At 55.3% G+C, this 16,529-nt stretch overlaps 2 protein-coding genes across 2 annotated transcripts in view; both read right to left on the reverse strand.

Moving 5' to 3' along the window:
• LOC140472018 (uncharacterized) overlaps positions 1-1,811 on the reverse strand; it is a 78,566-nt gene extending 76,755 nt beyond the window's left edge. The window contains exons 1-2 of the mRNA XM_072567458.1: positions 1,655-1,811; positions 880-1,041 (exon numbers count right to left, since the gene is read on the reverse strand). Of these exons, the coding sequence (XP_072423559.1) occupies positions 880-1,041; positions 1,655-1,769 (277 nt within the window). The 5' untranslated portion in view covers positions 1,770-1,811. The remainder of the gene's footprint in view (positions 1-879; positions 1,042-1,654) is intronic.
• Positions 1,812-2,816: 1,005 nt separating this feature from the next.
• The window catches only part of LOC140472019 (uncharacterized), a 57,652-nt gene continuing 43,939 nt past the window's right edge, over positions 2,817-16,529 (reverse strand). The window contains exons 11-15 of the mRNA XM_072567459.1: positions 15,831-15,986; positions 8,905-9,054; positions 8,007-8,159; positions 4,190-4,333; positions 2,817-3,022 (exon numbers count right to left, since the gene is read on the reverse strand). Coding sequence (XP_072423560.1) covers positions 2,817-3,022; positions 4,190-4,333; positions 8,007-8,159; positions 8,905-9,054; positions 15,831-15,986 — 809 coding nt within the window. The remainder of the gene's footprint in view (positions 3,023-4,189; positions 4,334-8,006; positions 8,160-8,904; positions 9,055-15,830; positions 15,987-16,529) is intronic.

Consider the following 16,529-nt stretch of genomic DNA (forward strand, 5'->3'; position numbering starts at 1 on the left):
CCACTCTCCTCTCACACACACACAGGGACCACTCTCCTCTCACACACACAGGGACCACTCTCCTCTCTCACACACACAGGGACCACTCTCCTCTCACACACACACAGGGACCACTCTCCTCTCGCACACACAGGGACCACTCTCCTCTCACACACACAAAGGGACCACTCTCCTTACACACACACACACAGGGACCACCCTCCTCTCACACACACAGGGACCACTCTCCTCTCACACACACAGGGACCACTCTCCTCTCACACACACACACAGGGACCACTCTCCTCTCACACACACAGGGACCACTCTCCTCTCACACACACACAGGGACCACTCTCCTCTCACACACACACACACAGGGACCACTCTCCTCTCTCACACACAGGGACCACTCTCCTCTCACACACACACAGGGACCACTCTCCTCTCACACACACAGGGACCACTCTCCTCACACACACACAGGGACCACTCTCCTCTCACACACACAGGGACCACTCTCCTCTCACACACACAGGGACCACTCTCCTCTCTCACACACACACAGGGACCACTCTCCTCTCTCTCACACACACAGGGACCACTCTCCTCTCTCACACACACACAGGGACCACTCTCCTCTCTCACACACACACAGGGACCACTCTCCTCTCACACACACAGGGACCACTCTCCTCTCACACACATAGGGACCACTCTCCTCACACACACACAGGGACCACTCTCCTCTCACACACACAGGGACCACTCTCCTCTCTCACATACACACAAGGACCACCCTCCTCTCCCTCACACACAGGGAGCTAACCCCTCTCCTTCACAGAACTACACCTCTCTTGTACACTCTCCTTTCTGTGAGATGAGTTCTCCCTCTCTCACCTCGCCTCTTGACCCCATAGATGCAGCGTTTGCCGCAGTCACCGACGTTACAGCACTGCTTCCACCTTGCGCAGTCCTCGTCTCCCTCACACTCCTCGGCATCGTCCCGGTCACAGATATCTCGCGTCTGGAATGGTTTGGGACACTCTGCTTCTCGCTTTCCTGTTTTCGGGTCAAATCAGAATTCAGTGAAAGGCCGGATGGAAATTCAGCACTGCCCTGGTTATATGGAGTATGGGATGATCCAGGGAAAAACAAGGGGAAGCCTGGAGACAAAGGGGTAGATTGGGGATGGCAGTGTGACAATGAGGAGGGAGGATTTCACATTGGTTTCCGTTCTGCCTTGGCCAAACATGACAGCTCAGTGAGTCAGGTGAAATGGGAGTTGGGGGGAGCGGGGAGTGGGAGAAACGGGAATGGGCGAATATACAGAGGGTGGGATATGAGTGTCAGTTTTATGAGCAGCACCTTCCAATGGGTACAAACTGATGATGACAGGATTGGGCAGACTGGGGCTGGCTTTCCAATGGGATATAGTAGACTGGGGGAGACTCACTCCCATTGGGAATGATCCTGAAATGGCTCTGGATAAGCTGGGACATGGGAAGGAGTTTCCTACTGAGAGGGGACACCCTCAAACTGAATACTCCAACTGCAGGGGGCAGGGAGATTGGGTTCCTGGGACAGACAGGGGTCTCTACCTCAGTCAGATTGTCTCCACCAGGCGTGTGCAGTGTTCCCTAAAGGGGGGAATGGGAGGGTCAGTCATCCTCACCGTGTTTGTGATACCGATGGACACATCTCTTCCCACATCCGGCCTCACAGCACGAGAGCCACAGATCACAGTCATCGTCATTTGTACACTCCTGGCCGTAGTTAACATTGCACATCGGGGTAAGGCGCCTGGCATCCGGGCAGCTCCCATTCTCTGGAGAGCAGGAGGAAAGGGAAATGACGGGGTTAAAGCTCAGTCAGAGTCTCAGGTTAAACACCTCCAGATGGACAGGATGGAAACTGAGCAAGTCTCCCTCAGTCAGCCCGGTCTCCAATGATCAGACACACAGCAAAGTGTAAAGAATACATCTCTCCTGATTGTGTTAACCAGGAAGGAAAGCTCCCGGTACGCTGTCCCCATCAAACACTCCCAGGGGAGGGACACCATGGGGTAAGATACAGAGGAAATCTCCCTCTACACTGTCCCCATCAAACACTCCCAGGACAGTGACACCATGGGGTAAGATACAGAGGAAATCTCCCTCTACACTGTCCCCATCAAACACTCCCAGGACAGGGACACCATGGGGTAAGATACAGAGGAAATCTCCCTCTACACTGTCCCCATCAAACACTCCCAGGGGAGGGACACCATGGGGTAAGATACAGAGGAAATCTCCCTCTACACTGTCCCCATCAAACACTCCCAGGACAGGGACACCATGGGGTAAGATACAGAGGAAATCTCCCTCTACACTGACCCCATCAAACACTCCCAGGACAGGGACACCATGGGGTAAGATACAGAGGAAATCTCCCTCTACACTGTCCCCATCATACACTCCCAGCACAGGGACAACATGGGGTAAGATACAGAGGAAATCTCCCTCTACACTGACCCCATCAAACACTCCCAGGACAGGGACACCATGGGGTAAGATACAGAGGAAATCTCCCTCTACACTGTCCCCATCAAACACTCCCAGGACAGGGACACCATGGGGTAAGATACAGAGGAAATCTCCCTCTACACTGACCCCATCAAACACTCCCAGGACAGGGACACCATGGGGTAAGATACAGAGGAAATCTCCCTCTACACTGTCCCCATCAAACACTCCCAGGACAGGGACACCATGGGGTTAGAAATAGAGTAAATCTCCCTCTCCACTGACCCCATCAAACACTCCCAGCACTGGGTTATATATAGAGGCCATGCTTCCCTATCCAGTGTCTCCCCCCACCCCACCACCATCACCAGATGACCCCTCACCTCCTTTGAAGAATCGGAAAACACATCTTTTTCCACAGCCAGCGTCACAGCACATTTGCCAATGGTCACAGTCAGCATCTGCCTCACACTCATCTCCCAACGTCATGTTACAGACCTTGCCCAGGGTACGGCTGTGTGGGCACTGTGACTCTCCCTCTGTGTGGGCACAGATATTGAGACATTATTACAGAGCCTGATCTGAGCGTACCACCCTCCTTTACAGACACAGGCCTCCAGACTCCTCCAAAGACAAATCCAGGGACAATAACCCACTGCACCCCCCCGTCCAATCACCTCCCCATTACCACCCAAAGCCACTCCATCTCCTTCTCCATTCCTGGTTAGAGCTGAGCTCACAGACAGTGCTCCTTTGCCTCCAGTGAACTGGCTGAGGGACCGAGACCTCGTTGTGTAATTCCACCTCAGTGAGAGCAGAGGGTCACAGGCTTGGCCATTTCCATCAGAGAGAGAGAGAGAGAGTGTGAGAGTTCAAGAGTGAGAGTGTGAGTGTGTGTGAGTGTGAGTGTGAGAGAGTATGAAGTGAGAGAGTTTGAGAGAGAGTGTGTGTGTGTTTGAGTGTGTCTGTGTATGTATGTGTGTATGTGTGTGCGATTGCGTGTCTGTGTGAGACCTCATGTCTCTCTGTGAGAGTGTCTGTGTGTGAGTGTGTGTGTGTCTGGTGTGTGTGTGTGTGTGAGACCTCATGTCTCTTTGTGAGTGTGTCTGTGTGTGTGTGTGTGTGTGTGTCTGGTGTGTGTGTGTGTGTGTGTGTGTGTGTGTGTGTGAGACTGCGTGTCTGTGTGAGACCTCATGTCTCTTTGTGAGTGTGTCTGTGTACGTGCATGTTTGTGTGTGTGCGTGTGTATGTGAGACTGCGTGTCTGACTGAGACCTCATGTCTGTTTGTGAGTGTGTCTGGGTACGTGTGTGTTTGTGTGTATATGTGTCTGTGAGTGACTGTGTGCATGTATGCGTGTACGTGTACTTGTGTGTGTATGTGTATATGAGTGCGTGCATGAGCGTGAGTGTGGATGTGTGTGTGCGTGAACATGTGCGTGTGTGTGTGTGTGTGGATATACGTGTCGGTGTGTGTGTGTGTGGATATACGTGTCGGTGTGTGTGTGCCTGTGTGTGTGGATATACGTTTCGGTGCGTGTGTGTGTGTGTGTGTGTGGATATACGTGTCGGTGTGTGTGTGTGTGTGTACATGTGTGTGTGTGTGTGCCTGTGTGTGTGTGTGAGAGTGGGAGAGGTTTCTCAGTGCAGTAATACCACATTGTCCATGGGAAGACCCTCTGATAGTCTGGCTTCACACTGTCCTTACTGTGCAGTGAGCTGCTGTGAACACATCTCCTTCCGCAGCCCATGTCGCAGCATTGTTCCCAGCTCCCGCAGTCCTCATCTGTCACACACGACACATTCGAATGCCTCTTCACCCGGGACGGATCGGGGCACTCTCCTTCCTCATCTACAACACAACAACATGGAGATTACAGGAGGAGGGGAAAGGGGTAGGTTGGCGGAGGCATGACTGTCAGTGGGTCACTGTCGGAGGGTCAGTGCTGAGGGAGCAGGAACTCACAGAGGGTCAGTGCTGAGGGAGGGGGCACTGTCAGAGGGTCAGTGCTGAGGGAGGGGGCACTGTCGGAGGGTCAGTGCTGAGGGAGGGGGCACTGTCAGAGGGTCAGTGCTGAGGGAGCAGGCACTGTCGGAGGATCAGTGCTGAGGGAGGGGACACTGTCGGAGGGTCAGTGCTGAGGGAGGGGGCACTGTCGGAGGGTCAGTGCTGAGGGAGGGGACACTGTCAGAGGGTCAGTGCTGAGGGAGCAGGAACTGTCGGAGGATCAGTGCTGAGGGAGGGGACACTGTCGGAGGGTCAGTGCTGAGGGAGGGGGCACTGTCGGAGGGTCAGTGCTGAGGGAGGGGCACTGTCAGAGGGTCAGTGCTGAGGGAGCAGGCACTGTCGGAGGATCAGTGCTGAGGGAGGGGACACTGTCGGAGGGTCAGTGCTGAGGGAGGGGACACTGTCGGAGGGTCAGTACTGAGGGAGCAGTCACTGTCGAAGGGTCAGTGCTGAGAGAGGGGACACTGTTGGAGGGTCAGTGCTGAGGGAGGGGACACTGTCGGAGGGTCAGTGCTGAGGGGGGGGACACTGTCGGAGGGTCAGTGCTGAGGGAGGGGCCACTGTCGGAGGGTCAGTGCTGAGGGAGGGGGCACTGTCGGAGGGTCAGTGCTGAGGGAGGGGACACTGTCGGCGGGTCAGTGCTGAGGGAGGGGACACTGTCGGAGGGTCAGTGCTGAGGGAGCAGGAACAGTTGGAGGGTCAGTGCTGAGGGAGCAATCACTGTCGGAGGGTCAGCGCTGCGGGAGCAGGTACTGTCGGAGGGTCAGTGGTGAGGGAGGGGCCACTGTCGGAGGGTCAGTGCTGAGGGAGGGGACACTGTCGGAGGGTCAGTGCTGAGGGAGTGGGCACTGTCGGAGGGTCAGTGCTGAGGGAGGGGGCACTGTTGGAGGGTCAGTGCTGAGGGAGGGGACACTGTCGGAGGGTCAGTCCAGGAAAAGGGCATTTATATCTTTCTGAAGGGTGTGGTGCTGGAAAAGCACAAAGGATCAAGCAGCATCAAGAACAGATGTGGCAGAGGTGGAGAGAGGAATTGGAAATAAGGGATGGTGTTTTTACAGAAGGCAAGGTGGGATGAGGTGTAGTCCAGGAAGCTGTTGGAGCCGATGGGTTTGCAGCAGATATCTGTGGTTAGACGGTAGGATTAATATCTTTCTGTCTATCTCTATTTCTCCCTCTCGGTCTCTCTCACCAATTCCCATCTTGCTGGAATGATCAATGAAGAATACCTTTTACACTGTGTTCCTGGATTCCTCTACTCCACGACAAGTGAAAATAATATAGAAATCTAAACCTAAGTCTTATCTGTCTAACTTCTCGAGTTGTTTGGACTCCCTCATCCCCTGCTACTCTCTGGTTTGAACACACCATCTGTCCAATCATATTTCCCACCAGCCACTCTCCCAATCCTTCCATGTCCCTTTCTATGTCCCTCTCTCATTCCTCCTTCATGTCACCCAGAGTCTCTCTGCCTCATTCCTCCCCTCACTCCGTCTCATTCTTCCCTCGCCTCTCCCTTTCTTTCTATCTCAATCTCTTTCCTCCCTAACCTTTCCCTCTCTCTCTTTGTTTGTCTCTCCCATTCTCCCGGTCCCTCTCTCTCTCTCTAGCTCACACACACACAATATCCATGTCTTTCTCTCTCTCTCTCTGTGTCCCATTCTCCTTGTGCCCTCTGCTCTCTCTCTATCGCCCTCTCTCTCTCCCATCTTCCCAGTGCTCCCTCCTCTCTCTGTCTCTCTCTCTCTCTCTCTCTGTGTCCCATTCTCCTTGTGCCCTCTGCTCTCTCTCTATCCCCCTCTCTCTCTCCCATCTTCCCAGTGCCCCCTCCTCTCTCTCTCTCTCTCTATCCCCCTCTCTCTCTCCCATCTTCCCAGTGCCCCCTCCTCTCTCTGTCTCTCTGTCTCTCTCTCTCTGTGTCCCATTCTCCTTGTGCCCTCTGCTCTCTCTCTATCCCCCTCTCTCTCTCCCATCTTCCCAGTGCCCCCTCCTCTCTCTCTCTCTCTCTCTCTCTCTCTGTGTCCCATTCTCCTGGTCCCCTTTGCTCTCTCTCTATCCCCCTCTCTCTCTCCCATCTTCCCAGTGCCCCCTCCTCTCTCTGTCTCTCTCTCTCTCTCTCTCTCTCTGTGTCCCATTCTCCTGGTCCCCTTTGCTCTCTCTCTATCCCCCTCTCTCTCTCCCATCTTCCCAGTGCCCCCTCCTCTCTCTGTCTCTCTCTCTCTCTCTCTCTCTCTCTCTGTGTCCCATTCTCCTGGTCCCCTTTGCTCTCTCTCTATCCCCCTCTCTCTCTCCCATCTTCCCAGTGCCCCCTCCTCTCTCTGTCTTTCTCTCTCTCTCTCTCTCTGTGTCCCATTCTCCTTGTGCCCTCTGCTCTCTCTCTATCCCCCTCTCTCTCTCCCATCTTCCCAGTGCCCCCTCCTCTCTCTGTCTCTCTCTCTCTCTCTCTCTCTCTGTGTCCCATTCTCCTTGTGCCCTTTGCTCTCTCTATCCCCTCCTCTCTCTCCCATCTTCCCATTGCCCCCTCCTCTCTCTCTCTCTCTCTGTGTCCCATTCTCCTGGTCCCGTTTGCTCTCTCTCTCTCCCTCTCTCTCTCCCATCTTCCCAGTGTCCCCTCCTCTCTCTGTCTCTCTCTCTCTCTCTCTCCCATCTTCCCAATGCCCCCTCCTCTCTCTGTTTCTCTCTCTCTCTCTCTCTGTCCCATTCTCCTTGTCCCCTTTGCTCTCTCTCTCTCACTCTCTCCCTCTCTCTGCCCCATCTTCCCAGTGCCCCCTCCTCTCTCTGTCTCTCTCTCTGTCTCAGATGGGCGGCACGGTGGCACAGTGGTTAGCACTGCTGCCTCACTGCGCTCGAGATCCGGGTTCAATTCCCGCTTCAGGTGACTAACTGTGTGGAGTTTGCACGTTCTCCCCGTGTCTGCGTGGGTTTACTCCGGGTGCTCCGGTTTCCTCCCACAGTCCAAAGATGTGCAGGTCAGGTGAATTGGCCATGCTAAATTGCCCGTAGTGTTAGGTTAAGGGTATAGGTGGGTTGCGCTTCGGCGGGGCGGTGTGGACTTGTTGGGCCAAAGGGCCTGTTTCCACACTGTAAGTAATCTAATCTAATCTAACCTCTCTCTGTGTCCCATTCTCCTGGTGCCCTTTGCTCTCTCTCTCCCACCTTCCCAGTGCCCCCTCCTCTCTCTCTCTCTCTCTCTATCTCTCTCTCTCTCCCATCTTCCCAGTGCCGCCTCCTCTCTCTATCTCTCCCACCTTCCCAGTGCCCCCTCCTCTCTCTGTCTCTCTCTCTCTCTCCCATCTTCCCAGTGCCGCCTCCTCTCTCTATCTCTCCCACCTTCCCAGTGCCCCCTCCTCTCTCTGTCTCTCTCTCTCTCCCACCTTCCCAGTGCCCCCTTCTCTCTCTCTCTCTCTGTCTCTCTCTCTCTCCCACATTCCCAGTGCCCCCTCCTCTCTCTGACTCTCTCTCTCTCTGTGTTGCTCTCCACAACATCTCCCTCACAGTGTCACCCACCCCCACAACGTACCATCATCCATGAAGCTGGGGATACAGATATTTCCACATTTGCTCTCACAGCAGCTCTGCCAGGCATCACAGTCTTCATCTCCGCTGCAACGATCTCCGAGTTTCAGGTCACACATGGGCTCCAGGCGGTGGGGAGCAGGACAGATATCATCACCTGGACAACACAGAGACAGTATGGATACGGTTGTACGGAAACACACAACTCCCTCGGATCGGCACGAGTGAGACACGAGAGCTGAACGAGGAACTCCCACTGCTCTTCCATCACGGATAGACCAGCTCCACAGCCCCGGGATTCAGGAAGCCTCATGTATTTAGGCAATTCCAGGTGAATCTCCAAATACCACCCTCCCACATCTCCCTAAACCGCGGACAAACACACACACACACAGACACACAAACTCACACACACACACACACACTCACACACAGACACACACAAACACACTCTCTCACACACACACACAGACACACACTCGCACAGACACAGACACAGACACACACAGACACAGAAACACACACACACACACAGACAGACACACACAAACACACACACACACACGCTCTCACACAGACACACACACACACACACTCACACACAGACACAGAGACATACACAGACAGACACAGACACACACTGTCACTCACACACACACACACAGACACATACACACAGACACACACACACTGTCACTCACACAAACACACCCACACACTGACCCACACAGACACACACACACACATCCACACACTGACCCACACACTATTACACACACACACGCCCACACACTGACCCTCACAGACACACAAACACACACCCAGCTCCCTGCCCACACTGCCATGTACTGTCATCACCACACCATCGTCTCTGATCAAACAGAGACACACTGATCACTTACGGCTCATGAGGAAACGAGGTACACATCTCTTTCCACAGGTGGCATTGCAGCATGACGACCAGGCATGGCAGTCAGTGTCATTCTGACACACGTCTCCCAACTTCATCTCACAGAATGGGTCCAAGCGGGTGGAGGCAGGGCACTGGGTCGCTGCAAGGAACATCAGGACATATGCAGAGGGTCACACTCCCACAGGGCAGGGACAGCATGGGGTATAGATACAGAGTAAAGGTCTCTCTACACCATCCCCCCGATCAAACACTCCCAGGGACAGGGACAGCATGGGGTTAGATACAGAGTAAAGGTCTCTCTACACCATCCCCCCGATCAAACACTCCCACAGGACAGGGACAGCATGGGGTTAGATACAGAGGAAAGGTCTCTCTGCACCATCCCCCCGATCAAACACTCCCACAGAACAGGGACAGCATGGGGTTAGATACAGAGTAAAGGTCTCTCTACACCATCCCCCCCGATCAAACACTCCCAGGGACAGGGACAGCATGGGGTTAGATACAGAGTAAAGGTCTCTCTACACCATCCCCCCGATCAAACACTCCCAGGGACAGGGACAGCATGGGGTTAGATACAGAGTAAAGGTCTCTCTACACCATCCCCCCGATCAAACACTCCCAGAGACAGGGACAGCATGGGGTTAGATACAGACTAAAGGTCTCTCTACACCATCCCCCCGATCAAACACTCCCAGAGACAGGGACAGCATGGGGTTAGATACAGAGGAAAGGTCTCTCTACACCATCCCCCCGATCAAACACTCCCAGGGACAGGGACAGCATGGGGTTAGATACAGAGGAAAGGTCTCTCTACACCATCCCCCTGATCAAACACTCCCAGGGACAGGGACAGCATGGGGTTAGATACAGAGTAAAGGTCTCTCTACACCATCCCCCCGATCAAACACTCCCAGGGACAGGGAAAGCATGGGGTTAGATACAGAGTAAAGGTCTCTCTACACCATCCCCCTGATCAAACACTCCCACAGGATGGGGACAGCATGGGGTTAGATACAGAGTAAAGGTCTCTCTACACCATCCCCCTGATCAAACACTCCCAGGGACAGGGACAGCATGGGGTTAGATACAGAGTAAAGGTCTCTCTACACCATCCCCCCGATCAAACACTCCCAGGGACAGGGACAGCATGGGGTTAGATACAGAGTAAAGGTCTCTCTACACCATCCCCCCGATCAAACACTCCCAGGGACAGGGACAGCATGGGGTTAGATAGAGAGGAAAGGTCTCTCTACACCATCCCCCCGATCAAACACTCCCAGGGACCGGGACAGCATGGGGTTAGATACAGAGTAAAGGTCTCTCTGCACCATCCCCCCGATCAAACACTCCCAGGGACAGGGACAGCATGGGGTTAGATACAGAGTAAAGGTCTCTCTACACCATCCCCCCGATCAAACACTCCCAGGGACAGGGACAGCATGGGGTTAGATACAGAGTAAAGGTCTCTCTACACCATCCCCCTGATCAAACACTCCCAGGGACAGGGACACCATGGGGTTAGATACAGAGTAAAGGTCTCTCTACACCATCCCCCCGATCAAACACTCCCACAGGACAGGGACAGCATGGGGTTAGATACAGAGTAAAGGTCTCTCTACACCATCCCCCTGATCAAACACTCCCAGGGACAGGGACACCATGGGGTTAGATACAGAGTAAAGGTCTCTCTACACCATCCCCCCGATCAAACACTTCCACAGGACAGGGACAGCATGGGGTTAGATACAGAGTAAAGGTCTCTCTACACCATCCCCCTGATCAAACACTCCCACAGGACAGGGACAGCATGGGGTTAGATACAGAGTAAAGGTCTCTCTACACCATCCCCCCGATCAAACACTCCCAGGGACAGGGACAGCATGGGGTTAGATACAGAGTAAAGGTCTCTCTACACCATCCCCCCCGATCAAACACTCCCAGGGACAGGGACAGCATGGGGTTAGATACAGAGGAAAGGTCTCTCTACACCATCCGCACGATCAAACACTCCCAGGGACAGGGACAGCATGGGGTTAGATACAGAGGAAAGGTCTCTCTACACCATCCGCACGATCACACACTCCCAGGGACAGGGACAGCATGGGGTAAGATACTGAGTCAAGATACCGTATCAAGCCACTCCACACAGTTCCACTATTAAACATTCCCAGGACAGGACAGCAGAGGTTTAGGTACAGTGTGCAGCTCCCTCCACACTCTCCCACCATCGACCATTCCCAGGGACAGGGACACCATGGTGTTAGATACAGGGTGCAGCTCCCTCCACACTCTCCCACCATCCACCATTCCCGGGACAGGGACACCATGGTGTTAGATACAGGGTGCAGCTCCCTCCACACTCTCCCACCATCCACCATCCACCATTCCCAGGGACAGGGACACCATGACGTTAGATACAGGGTGCAGCTCCCTCCACACTGTCCCACCATCCACCATTCCCAGGGACAGGGACACCATGGGGTTAGATACAGGGTGCAGCTCCCTCCACACTGTCCCACCATCCACCATTCCCAGGGACAGGGACACCATGACGTTAGATACAGGGTGCAGCTCCCTCCACACTGTCCCACCATCCACCATTCCCAGGGACAGGGACACCATGACGTTAGATACAGGGTGCAGCTCCCTCCACACTCTCCCACCATCCACCATTCCCAGGGACAGGGACACCATGGGGTTAGATACAGGGTGCAGCTCCCTCCACACTGTCCCACCATCCACCATTCCCAGGGACAGGGACACCATGGTGTTAGATACAGGGTGCAGCTCCCTCCACACTGTCCCACCATCCACCATTCCCAGGGACAGGGACACCATGACGTTAGATACAGGGTGCAGCTCCCTCCACACTGTCCCACCATCCACCATTCCCAGGGACAGGGACACCATGGGGTTAGATACAGGGTGCAGCTCCCTCCACACTGTCCCACCATCCACCATTCCCAGGGACAGGGACACCATGGCGTTAGATACAGGGTGCAGCTCCCTCCACACTGTCCCACCATCCACCATTCCCAGGGACAGGGACACCATGGGGTTAGATACAGGATGCAGCTCCCTGCACACTCTCCCACCATCGACCATTCCCATGGACAGGGACACCATGGGGTTAGATACAGGGTGCAGCTCCCTCCACACTGTCCCACCATCCACCATTCCCAGGGACAGGGACACCATGGTGTTAGATACAGGGTGCAGCTCCCTCCACACTGTCCCACCATCCACCATTCCCATGGACAGGGACACCATGGCGTTAGATACAGGGTGCAGCTCCCTCCACACTCTCCCACCATCGACCATTCCCATGGACAGGGACACCATGGCGTTAGATACAGGGTGCAGCTCCCTCCACACTCTCCCACCATCCACCATTCCCAGGGACAGGGACACCATGGGGTTAGATACAGGGTGCAGCTCCCTTCACACTGTCCCACCATCCACCATTCCCAGGGACAGGGACACCATGGCGTTAGATACAGGGTGCAGCTCCCTCCACACTCTCCCACCATCCAACATTCACAGGGACAGGGACACCATGGGGTTAGATACAGGGTGCAGCTCCCTCCACACTCTCCCACCATCCACCATTCCCAGGGATAGGGACACCATGGGGTTAGATACAGGGTGCAGCTCCCTCCACACTGTCCCACCATCCACCATTCCCAGGGACAGGGACACCATGGCGTTAGATACAGGGTGCAGCTCCCTCCACACTCTCCCACCATCCAACATTCACAGGGACAGGGACACCATGGGGTTAGATACAGGGTGCAGCTCCCTCCACACTCTCCCACCATCCACCATTCCCAGGGATACGGACACCATGGGGTTAGATACAGGGTGCAGCTCCCTCCACACTCTCCCACCATCCACCATTCCCAGGGACAGGGACACCATGGGGTTAGATACAGGGTGCAGCTCCCTGCACACTCTCCCACCATCCACCATTCCCAGGGACAGGGACACCATGGGGTTAGATACAGGGTGCAGCTCCCTCCACACTGTCCCACCATCCACCATTCCCAGGGACAGGGACACCATGGCGTTAGATACAGGGTGCAGCTCCCTCCACACTGTCCCACCATCCACCATTCCCAGGGACAGGGACACCATGGCGTTAGATACAGGGTGCAGCTCCCTCCACACTGTCCCACCATCCACCATTCCCAGGGACAGGGACACCATGGCGTTAGATACAGGGTGCAGCTCCCTCCACACTCTCCCACCATCCCCCATTCCCAGGGACAGGGACACCATGGGGTTAGATACAGGGTGCAGCTCCCTCCACACTCTCCCACCATCCACCATTCCCAGGGACAGGGACACCATGGTGTTAGATACAGGGTGCAGCTCCCTCCACACTGTCCCACCATCCACCATTCCCAGGGACAGGGACACCATGACGTTAGATACAGGGTGCAGCTCCCTCCACACTCTCCCACCATCCACCATTCCCAGGGACAGGGACACCATGGTGTTAGATACAGGGTGCAGCTCCCTCCACACTGTCCCACCATCCACCATTCCCAGGGACAGGGACACCATGGGGTTAGATACAGGGTTCAGCTCCCTCCACACTCTCCCACCATCGACCATTCCCAGGGACAGGGACACCATGGCGTTAGATACAGGGTGCAGCTCCCTCCACACTGTCCCACCATCCACCATTCCCAGGGACAGGGACACCATGGTGTTAGATACAGGGTGCAGCTCCCTCCACACTGTCCCACCATCCACCATTCCCAGGGACAGGGACACCATGGGGTTAGATACAGGGTGCAGCTCCCTCCACACTGTCCCACCATCCACCATTCCCAGAGACAGGGACACCAGGGGGTTAGATACAGGGTGCAGCTCCCTCCACACTCTCCCACCATCCACCATTCCCAGGGACAGGGACACCATGGCGTTAGATACAGGGTGCAGCTCCCTCCACACTGTCCCACCATCGACCATTCCCAGGGACAGGGACACCATGGTGTTAGATACAGGGTGCAGCTCCCTCCACACTGTCCCACCATCCACCATTCCCAGGGACAGGGACACCATGGGGTTAGATACAGGGTGCAGCTCCCTCCACACTGTCCCACCATCCACCATTCCCATGGACAGGGACACCAGGGGGTTAGATACAGGGTGCAGCTCCCTCCACACTCTCCCACCATCCACCATTCCCAGGGACAGGGACACCATGGCGTTAGATACAGGGTGCAGCTCCCTCCACACTGTCCCACCATCCACCATTCCCAGGGACAGGGACACCATGACGTTAGATACAGGGTGCAGCTCCCTCCACACTCTCCCACCATCCACCATTCCCAGAGACAGGGACACCAGGGGGTTAGATACAGGGTGCAGCTCCCTCCACACTGTCCCACCATCCACCATTCCCAGGGACAGGGACACCATGGCGTTAGATACAGGGTGCAGCTCCCTCCACACTGTCCCACCATCCACCATTCCCAGGGATAGGGACACCATGGGGTTAGATACAGGGTGCAGCTCCCTCCACACTCTCCCACCATCCACCATTCACAGGGACAGGGACACCATGGGGTTAGATACAGGGTGCAGCTCCCTCCACACTCTCCCACCATCCACCATTCCCAGGGACAGGGACACCATGGTGTTAGATACAGGGTGCAGCTCCCTCCACACTCTCCCACCATCCACCATTCCCAGGGACAGGGACACCATGGTGTTAGATACAGGGTGCAGCTCCCTCCACACTCTCCCACCATCCACCATTCCCAGGGACAGGGACACCATGGCGTTAGATACAGGGTGCAGCTCCCTCCACACTGTCCCACCATCCACCATTCCTAGGGACAAGGACACCATGGCGTTAGATACAGGGTGCAGCTCCCTCCACACTCTCCCACCATCGACCATTCCCAGGGACAGGGACACCATGGGGTTAGATACAGGGTGCAGCTCCCTCCACACTGTCCCACCATCCACCATTCCCAGGGACAGGGACACCATGGGGTTAGATACAGGGTGCAGCTCCCTCCACACTGTCCCACCATCCACCATTCCCAGGGACAGGGACACCATGGTGTTAGATACAGGGTGCAGCTCCCTCCACACTCTCCCACCATCCACCATTCCCAGGGACAGGGACACCATGGCGTTAGATACAGAGTGCAGCTCCCTCCACACTGTCCCACCATCCACCATTCCCAGGGACAGGGACACCATGGTGTTAGATACAGGGTGCAGCTCCCTCCACACTGTCCCACCATCCACCATTCCCAGGGACAGGGACACCATGGTGTTAGATACAGGGTGTAGCTCCCTCCACACGGTCCCACCATCCACTATTCCCAGGGACAGGGACACCATGGCGTTAGATACAGGGTGCAGCTCCCTCCACTCTGTCCCACCATCGACCATTCCCAGGGACAGGGACACCATGGGGTTAGATACAGGGTGCAGCTCCCTCCACACTGTCCCACCATCGACCATTCCCAGGGACAGGGACACCATGGCGTTAGATACAGGGTGCAGCTCCCTCCACACTGTCCCACCATCCACCATTCCCAGGGACAGGGACACCATGGGGTTAGATACAGGGTGCAGCTCCCTCCACACTCTCCCACCATCCACCATTCCCAGGGACAGGGACACCATGGCGTTAGATACAAGGTGCAGCTCCCTCCACACTCTCCCACCATCCACCATTCCCAGGGACAGGGACACCATGGGGTTAGATACAGGGTGCAGCTCCCTCCACACTCTCCCACCATCCACCATTCCCAGGGACAGCGACACCATGACGTTAGATACAGGGTGCAGCTCCCTCCACACTCTCCCACCAACAAACCCTCCCGGCTCGATACCTGTAGCCAGTGGGATGATACACAGAGCTTAACAGGAGTGGTGCCTTACGTCTGGACAGGAACTTGAAGACACATCTATTCCCACAGGTGGTATTGCAGCAGGTTTGCCAGCCCTCACAGTCGTTGTCCTCATTGCACTGAGTGTGGAAACTCATGGAACAGACGTGGCTCAGTCTGGAAGGTGAGGGACACCTTTGTTCGCTCCCTACAGAGACAGAGGCTCCATCTTAGCTTCAGAAACTGCTGCTGCTGCTGCTTGAACTATCATTCACTGACTTCGCCCCGAGCTCAAGGGCGGGGTGATAGAGAGAGAGACAGAGAGAGAGAGGGAGAGAAAGAAATAGAGACAGAATGAGGGGGAGAGAGCAAAAGACAGGCAGGGAGAGAGAGAGACACAGAGAGAGAAAGAAATAGAGACAGCGAGAGAGACAGACAGACACAGGGATAGAGAGTCAGAGACAAAGCCGGGTGGAGGGGGGTGGTCACGAGAGAGAGAGAGAGAGAGAGAGAGCAAGAGAGAGATAGGAGGTTGGAGACAGAGACAGAGAGAAAGAGAAACAGTAATAGGGAGCAGGAGAGACAGACAGAGACAGAAAGAGAGGCGGGGGACAGAGGAAGACAGAGGCAGAGAGAAATAGACAAACATAGATATAGAGATGGAAAGAGAGAGGAAAGGAAAGAGAGACAAACAGCCAGACAGAGGAACAGACAGAGAGAAAGAAACAGACTGGGAGAGACAGAAAGAGAG

This window comes from Chiloscyllium punctatum, unplaced genomic scaffold, assembly GCF_047496795.1.
Source record: "Chiloscyllium punctatum isolate Juve2018m unplaced genomic scaffold, sChiPun1.3 scaffold_218, whole genome shotgun sequence".
Classification (NCBI taxonomy): domain Eukaryota; kingdom Metazoa; phylum Chordata; class Chondrichthyes; order Orectolobiformes; family Hemiscylliidae; genus Chiloscyllium; species Chiloscyllium punctatum.